Here is a 14,358-nt window from a genome sequence, read left to right as displayed (position 1 = left end):
ATTCTGTCGCATCTAAGATGGCCAACACGTCACAATACACCGTGCGCATGGGCAAAGCTTAGGCTAAAACCCGTAAAGTACATGCAAAGTAACATTGGACTTTTTTAAAAATTATTTAACGCTATACTTAGGTTTCTGTCTTTGATGAATGCTTACGTCTTTTGATTTTTATATCTTCAGAAATATTTTTGTGGAATTACGGAATTATCAATGCCTCAGATATAAATTATCATTATTAAATGATTTTATAAATAAATGTGAGAAAGAACCCACTGAATATTTATGGAAAAAAATATTTACGCATATTTCAAACTATTCCTGGAAATTTTTAAAATAAATTCTTCAATAGGTAAATATTTAACATGTGTTTAAGGTAATTCGGAGAATATATCCTTTTTGACTGTTTAGCAAAATCAGGCATTGTATCAATTCGCCCCTCGTTGATTTCAATCCCACGAGGCAAAAAGGCAAATGCCTACACATAATTTTGGGCAAAATATATGGTCATGCTTTTTTCAAATAAAATTAATGTAATAGATTAATTTGTCAACAATAAATCCAAAAAAAAAATACTCAGTACATATATATTTTATAGCTGTAAAACATAATTTGCAGTCTTGTTTCTTTTAGTGGCGTTAGCAGTCAAACTGAGTACCCCATACAAAGATGCCATGGGACATTCCTGCAATCTTTGACGAATTAAGAAAATCGAGTTTCTCACAACAAAGTAGAAACCTTTTGCTGTTTTAATCCCAGTTAATCACGTTACTGTAGTGTAATGTGTTGTCGTTCAAATTAAACCGAAATTTAGTATCAAACTTACATGCAGTTTCAAACCCTTAAAACGTTCTGTCCATTTTCACGTTCGCTCAGCAGTGTTCCTGATACTAGCTAGTATATTAAATAATTAAAACTTTAAAATTTGTTTGACACAAGTTTATGCATAGGGAGAGTGAGGGGCTACGACGGAATCGACCAAATCTCTCTCTCTCTCTCTGTATAAAATTTATCTGTTTTTACAAAACAATGACAACATATTACTTAAATACCAATTTTTAAAAATATTTATTCAAATTTATAACAAATAATATTTGCCTATATATGTATCATCGTTTCCAAATATTCAAATCACGGGGAGCTAGTGGGGGTCTCCACTGGAAGATAATCTGCTTAGAATTTTTTTTCAACTTCTATGTATATTGAGGTGACATATATCTTTGGAATCTATAAGAGTTTGGTTTAAAAAAATTACTAGATCTGACTGTTTAAAGGGCGAAATTCCCAAAATAATTATAGCAAGCATACGCATTTTGTTTAAATTAACAATTTTCTTCTTTCAACAGGGGCGTAGCAACAGGGGGGCCGGGGGGGGGCTGCCCCCCACTTTTTTCCCAACCTTACCTATACTATAGGAAATGTTAATTGAAAGCGTGGTTGCCCCCCCCCCCCACATTTAGTGATGTGCCGAAAATGTAGTATTAGAATTGGTACTGAAAGTAGTTGACACTGAGAAAAAGTATACCTAACATCCCCCCCCTCTCCCCCCCCCCCTCCCACGAAATAGGATTTTCGACTTGGGCAACTTTTTTTTTTTTGCTTGTCAACTTTTTCAGGTAAGTATAAAAAAAAAAAATTCTGGATGGCCCCCCACTTTCAAAAACGATGCTACGCGCCTGTTCAAAAGTGCTAATTTTTGCGTCTATTTTTCAAAATTTTCTCGGGGGAGGTCCCCCAACCACCCCCTCCCACACCTACCCCCTTTCGGCGCTTCGCGCCTCAGTGAAGTCTTCGGCTTTATTTTCTAGTGCCTACACATATATTTGAGGCACGCTACGCCCTCAAAATCTCTGAAGAATTTTTACATAGAAACTTTAAATCAACTCTTTTAAAGTCTATAGCTATAACATCTAAGCTTAATTACGACTTTTCTACACTTCAAAAAAAAAATTCTTGCGATAAATTAAAACCTAGAATGCTTGATTTCATAGCATAACTTCTTCAATACCTTAGTTCAGTTTTTACATCTTGTATATTGGACATGAGCAAAATTACTTCGTCAAAAATCATTCTCATTGTACATACCAGGCGCGGATCCAGGAATTGAAGTTAGAGGGGGCGCCAAAAGTAGGCAAGGGGTCTGGGGACCGCCTTGAGGCCCCCAGTGGGTCCAGGGCAAAGCCCTGGTGGAGGTCCAGGGGGCGAAGCTCCCGGAAGCTCCTGGATTCTACAGATTTTGTAGGGCAAAAATGAGGTCTACCAAGTATACATATTTACATTTTATAGACGAAACTGTGATTTACGTTAATTTTGACAAATTTTAGGGTGCGCCCCCCCCTTTAAATCCGCCACTGCATACGAGTTATCGATTGAAATTTTTGATATTTAAAGAATTCCGCAGTGCCTAATTGACAACATATATTGTAGTCCTCGGAGAGCAATTTTTCCAACAAACTGTTGGAATTCCAATCGGCAATAATTGTGCTCCTTTATCAGCTGATCTTTTTACATGTAAAAATATCCCTACCATTATTTACGATGCTATTTGATGTGCTAGAAGCTTCCGTCAATATTGAGATCGGTGAATTCGAATGACTAAAATAATTTGAACATTCGCTTTTTAATCGGTTATTACAACTGATTTCTCTTATATCATTTAAATCAAGTTTTGATTGATTAATTCAGTGATGACATTTTTTGAAATAAATAAACGATTGCTTGTTGTCAGTTTCATTAAAATTTGTCAGTACAGAGCTTAATCGTACGATACTCACTATCCGAGTGAAATCTAATATAGTTTACGGACATCATCTTGTATAATTAAAGCGTATTGTTCGAGGAGAAAGTAAGACCCCTAATGCACCCGTTTCGGGGTTTATTTGCAAAATTTATTAACTTATAAGTAAATATAATGGCTGCACTGATGTGAATACGGTGTAAAAACGGATTCTGACTTCCACAGAATAATGACCGGGGGTCAGGGCTAGGGACACCAATCATTCATTCAAAACTTTATTTGGTAAAAGGACACATTAAGCTATTCATTACCGTTGTTTGAAAATACATCAACAAAAAAAAAAAAATCGCTCGCATAGCTGTTAGAAAATAAATAATACCGGTATATTACTACCAGTAGATCTCGAGAAAATCAAGATCTTAGAGGTATTTTCCCGGGGGTGGTAATTAGGGTACTTGTCCCAACTTCGACCGACATAATATCTCGCCTGCCCTTTGATTGTAAATACCTGCCTGAATTCTTTCATTAATTTAAAAGTGAGATATGATCTAACAGGAGAAGCGAGCGAAAAAATTCTTACCCCGGTTATCCCCCCTGCCCTGCCGGCAATTATAATTGATGATTCGTGCCTGAAAGAAATTTAATCTCTTTTGGTCTTTTGAACAAACAGAATGGAAAGAATCCAATTTGAACATAATTATAAACATGCATGCATAATGCAGAGGTTCTATGCCATAGTCGTTTCTTGCATAGGGGCTTGTCTTCCGGATTGATAAATGTAAAATATTTTCTTAAAAAATTTGTATAGACATTAAGTACATTCTAAAAGTTGCTTTAATAAAGATTCTGACATGATCAGGCAAAAAAAAAAATAATGTTTTTAAAAAAGTACTACACCTGTATATACATAAACTCTCAAAGGGACGCAAGCTGACATTTTGGAAAAAATACCCCCTCCCACTTCAACACCTATTTCTGGACTCTAAGGCATAAATTTATTTCGTTGCCACAGTTCTCTTCCCTACAGTGATGATTTTCCTAAATATTGATGCGGTTGTCAGTCGTGAACAAGCGTTTAATCAACAGAAAACAGTTACAATTTCTTCGACTTGGAGCTCTCTGCTTGTCGGAGATTTACGGAGACAGCCGAGCGTCTGGTTGAACGAGACTAATGTCATGCGCTGCATAACAACATGCATTCCAAATTTGAGGGTTTCTCTGTAAAGTTCCTTGTCTCATGGACTTTTTTTAATTATGTCACATCAGGCACGTAGTAACAGGGGGGCCGCCCCCCTGGCCTTGATAAAATATTGGCCACTATACACCCCCCTACGAAATAGGGTTTTCGAGTATGGGCAAATCCACGCCCCCCCCCCCTTTTGCGTGTCAACTTTTACAGGAACATTTTATTGTAAGTAAAAAAAAATATTTCCTCTGGTTGCCCCCCCCCCACTTTCAAAAACGATGCTACGTGCCTGGACATGTATGAAATAAACCCTTTTACTTTGTTATGCTCCTGAGGATGAAACTTTTTTATAGTCCGTTAAAAAGCGCTTCAAGGATTTAATGTAACAATGTTAAACTTTTTAACATAGCATGCCGATTAATGATTTTAAAAAATCAGAAATTACAAATGATATAGCGATACTTGTATTTTCACGACCAAAACATTAAGTATTTGATATGAGTAATGGTAAATTATTCCCGTTTTTAAGATACGCTGAATTTTTTTTTCCCAATGGAATTTTGATTGCTTGTATTGCCGTTTAAACGAGGATCGAAAATACTGACAAAATTGTTAATTTCAAATCAGAATGTACTATTTTCCTTTTCTAATGACCAAGACAAAAAAAACCTGTTTAACATTCCTTCCTACATATTTTTTTTTCAGTAGATGAAAGGTAAAATATTTGTTTCCTAGAGGCCAAAATGGCGCGAAACTCGGAATGATTACGTAACGTCATAATCAGTTTTACTTGTGACGTAAATGAGCTAACGGTAGGCCCAAAATAGGCCTGCGGCACTTAACGAGGCCCGTTCTACTTGATCTGCGCATACGTTTTAACGCAGCGTCGACTCAGACACGTCATAATACCCTTGACTGCCGTCACAATTGAACACAATAACGTCACAATTAAAATGACATCAAATTGCGCTAAAATGTTTCGCTGATCTTGGTTACCTGGTAGCGCTATAGACTATGCATTGAAAGCTGGAATTTCTATTATTTTTTTTTTAAATATTTAAAATTATTAATTTTAAATTAATAAACAACTTTGGAACCTTATTAACTTGAGGGATCAATTTTTTTGGTACAGATTCATTAATTTTATCCTGTTTTATTTCAATTTGTGAGTTTAAAAAAACAAACACTGCAACTAAAAGTAAACGATTTTAGTCATTCTCTTCGAATATGTTGAAGTGTTTATACACACTCTTTTTATTGCGGACTTAAATATGCATGGATTATCTTCAGTTTTGAAAAAAAAAATAGAATAGGTATATACATCATTTAAATTGAACCCCCGAAATATTTTATTTTTCTATATATTACATGATATTAGTAAAAATCGCAATTTTATCGCATTTAACCCCCCCCCCCCCCTCCTCCTCTACCCCTTTTTTCCACGTAAAACAACGTCGCGTGTTAAGAGAAAAATAAAGCATGGCGAGAAAATTACTTCATAATGTAAGATTTATTTATTTTTTAGAAACTAATACAGTATTGCAATCGTTTATTGGTGTTATGTAAACCCATTGCGACATATAAAATACGTAGTTGGATAGAATAAATCCAAATTTTGTGTTTTGACATGCCCCCTTTTCACTGCAATTAAGGATACCTCCAATTTTCTTTTCATTTTTTATAAGAAGAATAAAAATTGCATGATATATGTGAAAAACAAAGAATTTCATCATGTATTTTTTTTAATTTGTAAATTTCTTTGTTTATTGAAGAGTTTTAGTATGTAATTGTGTATAAAAACACGAAAAATGGTCCATATCTTGACAGTGTCCCCATTTCACTACAATAAAGGCAAGGTAACAAAATTTCATTCTAATTTTTCTAAACATAAAACATGCAAGTATATTTCCAAGAATCAAAATTTTTTATCATTCCGTTTTCGTAATTTCCAACTAGATCGGGCCTCGTTAACGTAGTATTTGAAAATAGGCCCAAAATAGGCCCGCGGCACAAAGAATGTTAAAGTTTATAGTATACATACATATTCGTACAACACAAACTAGATATGATGAAATGTAGGGTTGTTTTTAATTAATTGTACCAATATGGGAAATAATACAAAAAGTACACATGCATGTTCAACTTTAATATTACATTTTATTTTTATGTGAAATAAAAATTTCGAAATTTCAAAATAAAACGCTTGCTCCGTGCTCGTCCTGAAGCATATTGGGGTGGGGGGGGGGGGGTTAATATATACCTTCTCGGTCATTACCAAGGTTAAAATGACAGACGGACAGACTTACAAAGTGAAAACAGACAGGCGAATGAGATTTATTGTCCCCTCGCTTTGGCGAAAACGAGGGACAAAAAATGAAAGTCGGAATTCACAGCAGAACAGACTGCATGGGTATCGGATTATGCGGGTTTTACTGTTCATATTCTGTTTTCCGTGTGCCGATCTTCGAAATTTCTGTTAATTTTTATTTCCCTTTTCCAAAATTCTTATTTTTTTCACAATATTCTTCAAAAAGGACTTTTTTCTGCGCTGCTATTCTAAATTACTGAGTTTAACACAGAACACTTCTTTTATTTTCGAGAAGTTTCCAGATCGTCTAATCCGATAATATAGAAACGTCAGGTAAAATCTGAGGGTATTGCCCGAGTTTGTGAGTGACGGTAAGATTTTTATATTGTGATCAAAGATCAGCTTAAATTTCAAAATGTCTGATTATTAAACAAATTGTAATTAAACTGTTCAATTTTAAAAGGACGCGACATTTCCGGGTTCAATGTTTTCTTTTCTGCAGCGGCGATTAGTCAATCCCGCCATGTTTACAAATTTTATAAAACAATTTGCTCAGCGTATGATTGTTCCTCAGCAGATTTTTCCGGAAAAGACACCATGTCATACGAAGTCGTTGTTTTGAAGGAAGGCTACAGCAAAGCGGAGGGCCAAGGTATGTCGCACTTTAATAAACTTGTCTAGCATCAACACCATGCAGCTGCAGTTTGCATGTGCAAGGTTCGTGTTTGCATAGGTCGCTTTATTTATTTCAAGATTTGTATTCGTTTGTCTTTTTACGTGAGTCTTCTCATACTGAACTAATATAATATAATTTAATTAATCCTAGAAAAATGGATTTGTGATTTTTTTTTATTTTTAATTCTTTGCACTGAGCAGCTGCAGATAGAGCAAATGTTAAAAAGTATGGAAACTAGTATGGACCATTAAGTGACTTTTTCTCTTTTAGGCCAGCAAAGAGCATGTGGGAGTATTAGCTTGATCAAGGGCCCTAAGAATATTATTGTGGATACTGGTAATCCTTGGGACAGAGACCACATTCTGGATGGTATGTCTGAAAAACATAATGCATGGTTTCATGTGCAGCTGAAACAAGCAATTATTTCATGTGGTCCCCCGCTTTCAGTGTCTTAGTGGATGGGATGCCATTATTTATGATATACTGAATCTTATAAGTTATATGTATGCCTTATCATATGTCTCACCAAAGTTAAAAAATTTGAAAAACTAGGTCAAACATCAGTCTTCACGAAAACTAAATTTCAAACTAACTGGCCAGTCGGACCAGTGAACTTTCAAAATTTACTGGCCCACCAGAATTTTTACTGGCCCCTTAATTAAAAAAAATAAAATAAATACATTTTCATAACTGTAAATCTATACATGTTTACGTACTTCAACTTTTGAAATGCCGCCATTTTTTGTCATTTGTCGCGTTTCGGTAAGTTGTTCATTGGAACTTCGCACATTTTATGTACTAGTTAATAGTTACTAGTTAGTTCCGGTTGTTACGTAAAACATCCATGTTCTAATAGGGTTATAATAATACGATTCAACAACATGTGCTTAGTCTTTTTATTTTATATATTAATGAAATTTACGCAAGTAAGACAGTTAAAAAATATTTTGACTCTGTATGATTTTTATAATCAACAAGCCCATCGGACTTCTTGAATTTTGATTTTCACTGACCCGACATCAAAATTCACTGGCCTCGGTCTTCGGACCAGTGAGTTGTCGTAAAGACTGAAACATGAAGTCAAGGGGTAAAAATAATAGCATGCACAGAAACATCCTGTTAAGGACAATCTCATCTCTGTAAAAAGATATAAAGAAAGAAAACATTTGTAAAAATAGGTCAAACTTCAAGATCAAGGTCACACAGCAAAAAAAAAAAAAATCATAGATATTAAAAAAAGGTCACAGGTAATACACATGTGAAATATGGCAGCCCTATATCTCTTCTCAATCAAAAGTTATGACCAAGTATAAAGTTTCTAAAAAGTAGGTCAAATTTCAAGGTCAAGGTTATTGGGTAAAAACCATGATATATTTTGTCTAAAGGTCTTGTCACAGGTAATTCACTTGTGTAATATGAAAGCCCTATCTTTTCTCTTTCAAAAGTTATGGCCAATCTTTGAAGTAATGTTTTTGAAAAGTATGTTAAACTTCAAGGTAAGAGGGTAAAAAAACATTATGAATTTAGAAAAGTCCTGCCACAGGCCTGAATGGATACTGGGGAAGTGATAGGCATTTGTATCAAAGGGCATTCATTTATAAAAATACATTTACAGTATAGAAATATTCAATTGAGAGTGGATTTAAAAAATAAAATTACTATCTTGTAGGTCTACAGAAGAATGGACTCTCCCCAGAAAAAATAAACTACTGTGTGTGTACCCACGGCCATTCTGATCATGTTGGGAATCTGAGCATCTTTTCCAATGCTGTACACATTCTCTCCTATGATGTGTGTGTGGGAGACCAGTACCAAATGCATGATTTTAAAACAGTAATGTCTTGATTGTGATTTAAGAATTTTTTTTAATTGCCAGGTCCCAAGATCATGAAACAGACTTTGACTTAAGTCAAATTTTTTATCGCCTGTTAAATGTTTATTTATTATTGAAATAATTTCTAATTTCGCAGATAACAACACTTTTGCAAAGCAATATTAAAACATATTTTAATTTTTGTCTACTTGACTTAATCAAAACTCTAGTACAACATGAATATTTTGACTTAAGCTTAAGATGTTTCATGATCCTGGGGCCTGATGTATGTTATGACGCATTTTAAGCTCTAGTGAGCTTTTCTAATCACATTTTGTCTTTAGTTCCTCGATCCTTCCCTCCTGATAACTTTTCACATTTTCACTGTTTAAGAATTCTAGCTTCTCAAGAACTTGAGTTTTTTTTTATATTCATGCAGAATTAAGAACTAAATGTCAAGACATGTAACATACTAAAGTATGTCTTTTGACCCTTGACCTTGAAACTTAGGTCAATGTCATTGGTATGTCATTGGTGCAGATGAACAAAGATGTGAAATAAACCTTTTATAGCCTTTTCCTTCAGATGTCGTTAATATCGTTAAATTCTACTGATTTGTTATAATATCTTAATGCCAGAAATTCTTCTTTTATTTTACTTTTGAAATTTATTAGAAATTTTTTTGAATTGCGTAATAAAAAAGCGATTTTCCATTTATTGAAAAGCAATATATGTTCCTTCTCCGTATTTATTGTATGTATTTATTTACAAAAAACATAAAATTTACTAGACACAGGTACCAGAGTTGTCAAAATGGCCTGAGAGGAAATATTTAAAAAAATTCTCAAAAGAAAGGAAAATAGTTTTGTATGAATGGAACTACAATTGAATAAGTTCATATTGATTTGTCAATTATCGGCATATACCCTTAGTCGACTTTAACCCTACCTTGTCTTGGGAAAAAAACCCAACTCCGAGCCCGAGGTTAAAATCAGTAGAGAAAAAAAATGTGAATAGGTATTAAAATGACTTAGTATATACTTGAAAAATGGTAACTTTATATCTGTATTTTTAGCTCACCTGAGCCGAAGGCTCAAGTGAGCTTTTCTGATCACATTTTGTCCGGCGTCCGTCTGTCTAGTTGTCCGTCTGTCTGTCCGTCTGTCTGTAAACTTTTCACATTTTCGACTTCTTCTCAAGAACCGCTGGGCCAATTTCAACCAAACTTGCCACAAAGCATCCTTGGGTGAAGGGGATTCAAGTTTGTTCAAATAAAGGGCAACGCCTTCATTCAAGGGGAGACAATTGAGAATTAGTGAAAATTTGGTGGTATGTTTTAAAAATCTTCTTCTCAAGAACCACTGTGCCAGGAAAGATGAAACTTATGGGGAAACATCCTCAGGTAGTGTAGATTTAAATTTGTTCAAATCATGTCCCCCGGGGGTAGGGCGGGGCCACTATGGCCGATCAAAGTTTTATATAGAAATATATAGGAAAATTCTTTAAAAATCTTCTTCTCAAGAACAGCAAAGCCATAATTCTCATATTTATATGGAAGCATCCCAAGGTAGTGTAGTTTCAAGTTTGTTCAAATCATGACCCCCGAGGGTAGGGCGGGGCCACAATGGCCGACCAAAATTTTACATAGAAATATATAGGAAAATTTTTTAAAAATCTTCTTCTCAAGAACAGAAAAGCCATAATTGCTCATATTTATATGGAAGCATCCCCAGGTAGTGTAGATTCAAATTTGTTCAAATCGTGACCCCGGGGGTAGGGCGGGGCCACAATGGCCGACCAAAGTTTAATATAGAAATATATAGGAAAATTCTTTAAAAAAATCTTCTTTTCAAGAATAGCAAAGCCATAATTGCTCATATATTTATATGGATAAATCCTCAGGTAGTGTATATTCAAGTTTGTTCAAATCATGACCTCCGGGGATAGGGCGGGGCCAAACTTTTGGATTTAAACTTTTCAATAGTAAACCAATTTCTACTTTTTCCTAGCCACAATGCTCGGGTGAGCGATGTGGCCCATGGACCTCTTGTTTTCTTTGAATCTCAAAATAGAAAGATATGTTAATCGCTTAATCAACATGCCATTATTATCTTGCATATGCATGCACATGCGCTCGCATGTAAAAATTAAATGAAATATAGTTAATATGATTGTAACTTTTATATTCCACAATAAAACCTTTTGATACTGAGCATTTAAAAAATCTTACAGGAATAGGGCACTAAAAGGGACATTGGGAGCGTTTGGGGAACATCTGTAAGTGACTGTAACGGTCACCGTTACAGTTAACACTAGTTTCAAATCAAGATTGATATGGAGGGGTCCTAGTGAGTGAGGTAGAGTCAATTCAACCCATTGTAACTTTACAATACCAATCTAATCTCTGCTTTTCCTAACTACTGTGCTCATTTGCGTGATGTGGCCCATGGACTTCTTGTTTTATTTCACCTTTTTTCACCTGAACCAATTTCTGATCAAGATTTAATGTTCAATTTTTTGGGTAAAGATTTTACAATTTTTTCTCTCTCCTCCAAAACCATTGGGTGGATTTCATCAAAACATGGCAAAGAGTTTCCTTCAATGATGGCATTCAGATTTATTCTAATATTCTAATGAAGTGATGCATCCTCTTCCAAGGGAAGATAATTAAGAAATATTGAAATTTAAAATCTCGATCAAAAACCACAAGGCCAGAAACGAACTATTTACATCAAAGCTTCTTGACAGTGACTAGAATCAAGTTTGTTCATTTCATGGCCCCAGAGGGTCATGATTTAATACAAATTGTGTTAAAGGTAGAAGTGTTTTCCATTTTTCAACTACATGTATAATGAAAAATCAGTTAATCTTTGGTATACTTCAAGTGCTCAATTATTGGAAAGATTAAAATTTGATGCAAGTTTCTGCCCATTACTTATATAATCATTCTAATGAATTGATAAAAAGGGGGTTGATTATGGTGCTTTATATGATAAGAGATATATTGAAGTTAACGATTTTTTTTTTGTTGTGGTTTTAGGGAATTCCTTATGAGATAGATGATGATGTTGAAGTAGTCCCCACCCCTGGACACACGGGGTCCGACATCTCAGTCATTGTCAGTAACACAGGTCTGGGGACCGTGGCAGTGACAGGTAATTGAACCATCATTACACCTATCCATTCACAGTCTAGTCTACAGACTTTGGAAAGTTCATATACATTAATGATCCCAAAAAGGTGAAAGATTTGCATAATGTTTACATATTATTACATATTTATGTATTTATTAAATGGAAGTGTGTTATAATATATAATATACTGATGACCCTTGTCTCTCTGTCTCTTAAATAAGGTTTAGAATTGTTTTTCTTATAGATTGTCAGTTATCTTTGAGGAATAATAAAACTTAAGTTTGTCCCTCAATAAGACAATAATCGAATTACTGTTGAACTGTTACAAAAAATTATTAACATATTTATTGACAATCTAATTAAAATTAAATGTTAGATTCGCTTGCATACTCACTACACTAACATCTAACAACATCCCATAGAGGGTCACGTCAGAGATCAAATTCGGAACAACTCTGGACTTATTTGTTTCAGCAAATATACAATGATGGTTTTGCAGGCGATGATTTGATTAGTTGATAGAATTTCCCTCTATCATGACCCTCTATTGGATGTTGTTAGCTGTTAGTGTAGCGAGTATGCGAGTGGATCTGACATCTAATTTTAATTAGATTGATCAATGTATTAATTGTAGGTGATTTATTTGAATGCCTGGAGGACTTGGAAGAACCCAGTTTATGGCAGGACAATAGTGAAAATCCAGAACTCCAACAAGAGGGCAGGATAGACGTGCTGGGAAGGGCGGATTACATAGTTCCTGGACATGGTAAAATGTTCAAGGTTCCCGATGAGTACAAGAGGTCGTCCATGAGGGTTGTAATGTACGAGGAGGAAATCAGCCAATCAGGGGATCAAATATCAGCAGTCTGTGAATATACAGTGGTGGAGGAGGATTCTTGAAATTCAGTGAAAGGCCATGTGTGATCTAAAAATAGATCTTATGCAACTAGGAAGTTTTCTTAAAATTTTCTTAATGTCTGGCCACAACCCTGTACTTCATTTGATAATGCATATACACTGTTACAGTAGTTTTGTGATTACATTATTGAATCTGGCTGTGTCTGATTCATCTTGAAAAAAATGTCATCTGTCAAAGTGAATGGTAAATATCATCATAAGGGTTGTTGATCTAGACAATATGTTACTGAGTACTGTTAAATGAAATATTTACATACTGCATTTATCACATGTTGAGGTGTATATGTGGTACATTGTGAGGTTTATTAGCAAAACTTGTGTACAGTGTTCAAAAATGTTTTCAATATCATTTAAAAGTTCTTCCATTATACTGTTATATAACATAGTGATTTGGTATTGAAACATTCCCTTAGAAAACCCAAATATTTCCTTGTCAGCTTACACCAGACTATTGTTCAACTTGAACACTATAGATCTAGTAAACCAGGCTGAAAATGTTTTTAGCTCACCTGAGCCGAAGGCTCAAGTGAGCTTTTCTGATCACATTTTGTCCGGCGTCCGTCTGTCCGTCTGTCTGTAAACTTTTCACATTTTCGACTTCTTCTCAAGAACCGCTGGGCCAATTTCAACCAAACTTGCCACAAAGTATCCTTGTGTGAAGGGGATTCAGCTTTGTTCAAATGAAGGGTCACGCCCTCATTCAAGGGGAGATAATTGGGAATTAATGAAAATTTGGTGGCATATTTTAAAAATCTTCTTCTCAAGAACCACTGTGCCATGAAAGATGAAACTTATGGGGAAACATCCTTAGGTAGTGTAGATTCAAGTTTGTTCAAATCATGACCCCCGGGGGTAGGGCGGGGCCAAAATGGCCGACCAAAGATTTACATAGAAATATATAGGAAAATTCTTTAAAAATCTTCTTCTCAAGAATGACAAAGCCATAATTCATCATATTTATATGGAAGCATGCTCAGGTAGTGTAGATTCAAGTTTGTTCAAATCATGACCCCCGGGGGTAGGGCGAGGCCAAAATGGCCGACCAAAGTTTTACATACTAGAAATATATAGGAAAATTCTTTAAAAATCTTCTTCTCAAGAATGACAAAGCCATAATTCATCATATTTATATGGAAGCATGCTCAGGTAGTGTAGATTCAAGTTTGTACAAATCATGACCCCCGGGGGTAGGGCGGGGCCAAAATGGCCGACCAAAGTTTTACATAGAAATATATAGGAAAATTCTTTAAAAATCTTCTTCTCAAGAATGACAAAGCCATAATTCATCATATTTATATGGGAGCATGCTCAGGTAGTGTAGATTCAAGTTTGTTCAAATCATGACCCCCAGGGGTAGGGCGGGGCCAAAATGGCCGACCAAAGTTTTACATAGAAATATATAGGAAAATTCTTTAAAAATCTTCTTCTCAAGAATGACAAAGCCATAATTCATCATATTTATATATGATGAATTCCATATGACCCAGGGGTAGGGCGGGGCCAAAATGGCCGACCAAAGTTTTTAAAGATATATATAGGAAAATTCTTTAAAAATCATTTTCTAAAAATAGCAAATCCATGATTGTTCA

General features: G+C 35.0%; 1 protein-coding gene across 1 annotated transcript; it reads left to right on the top strand.

Annotated features, from left to right (window-relative positions):
* Positions 1–6,474: 6,474 nt before the first annotated feature.
* Positions 6,475–14,208, top strand: LOC134268404 (metallo-beta-lactamase domain-containing protein 1-like). The gene is made up of 6 exons (XM_062750652.1): positions 6,475–6,599; positions 6,806–6,880; positions 7,175–7,273; positions 8,574–8,737; positions 11,758–11,872; positions 12,486–14,208. The coding sequence occupies exons 2-6, from the start codon at positions 6,826–6,828 to the stop codon at positions 12,749–12,751; spliced, it is 699 nt and encodes a 232-aa protein (XP_062606636.1). The 5' UTR covers positions 6,475–6,599; positions 6,806–6,825; the 3' UTR covers positions 12,752–14,208.
* Positions 14,209–14,358: the final 150 nt, after the last annotated feature.

The sequence above is a fragment of the Saccostrea cucullata genome, unplaced genomic scaffold (genome assembly GCF_032062105.1).
Source record: "Saccostrea cucullata isolate Sc308-1 unplaced genomic scaffold, CSIRO_AGI_Scuc_v1 ctg15097, whole genome shotgun sequence".
Classification (NCBI taxonomy): Eukaryota; Metazoa; Mollusca; class Bivalvia; order Ostreida; family Ostreidae; genus Saccostrea; species Saccostrea cuccullata.
This window is presented reverse-complemented; position numbering and strand designations above follow the sequence as displayed.

What these genes read in the sequence shown, in the direction of transcription:
- LOC134268404 (XM_062750652.1), top strand. Translation starts at nt 6,826, where the DNA reads ATGTCATACGAAGTCGTTGTTTTGAAGGAAGGCTACAGCAAAGCGGAG. An exon ending in CAGCAAAGCGGAGGGCCAAG is followed by an intron (nt 6,881 to 7,174) that starts GTATGTCGCACT and finishes TTTCTCTTTTAG; the next exon opens with GCCAGCAAAGAGCATGTGGG. An exon ending in CAGAGACCACATTCTGGATG is followed by an intron (nt 7,274 to 8,573) that starts GTATGTCTGAAA and finishes ACTATCTTGTAG; the next exon opens with GTCTACAGAAGAATGGACTC.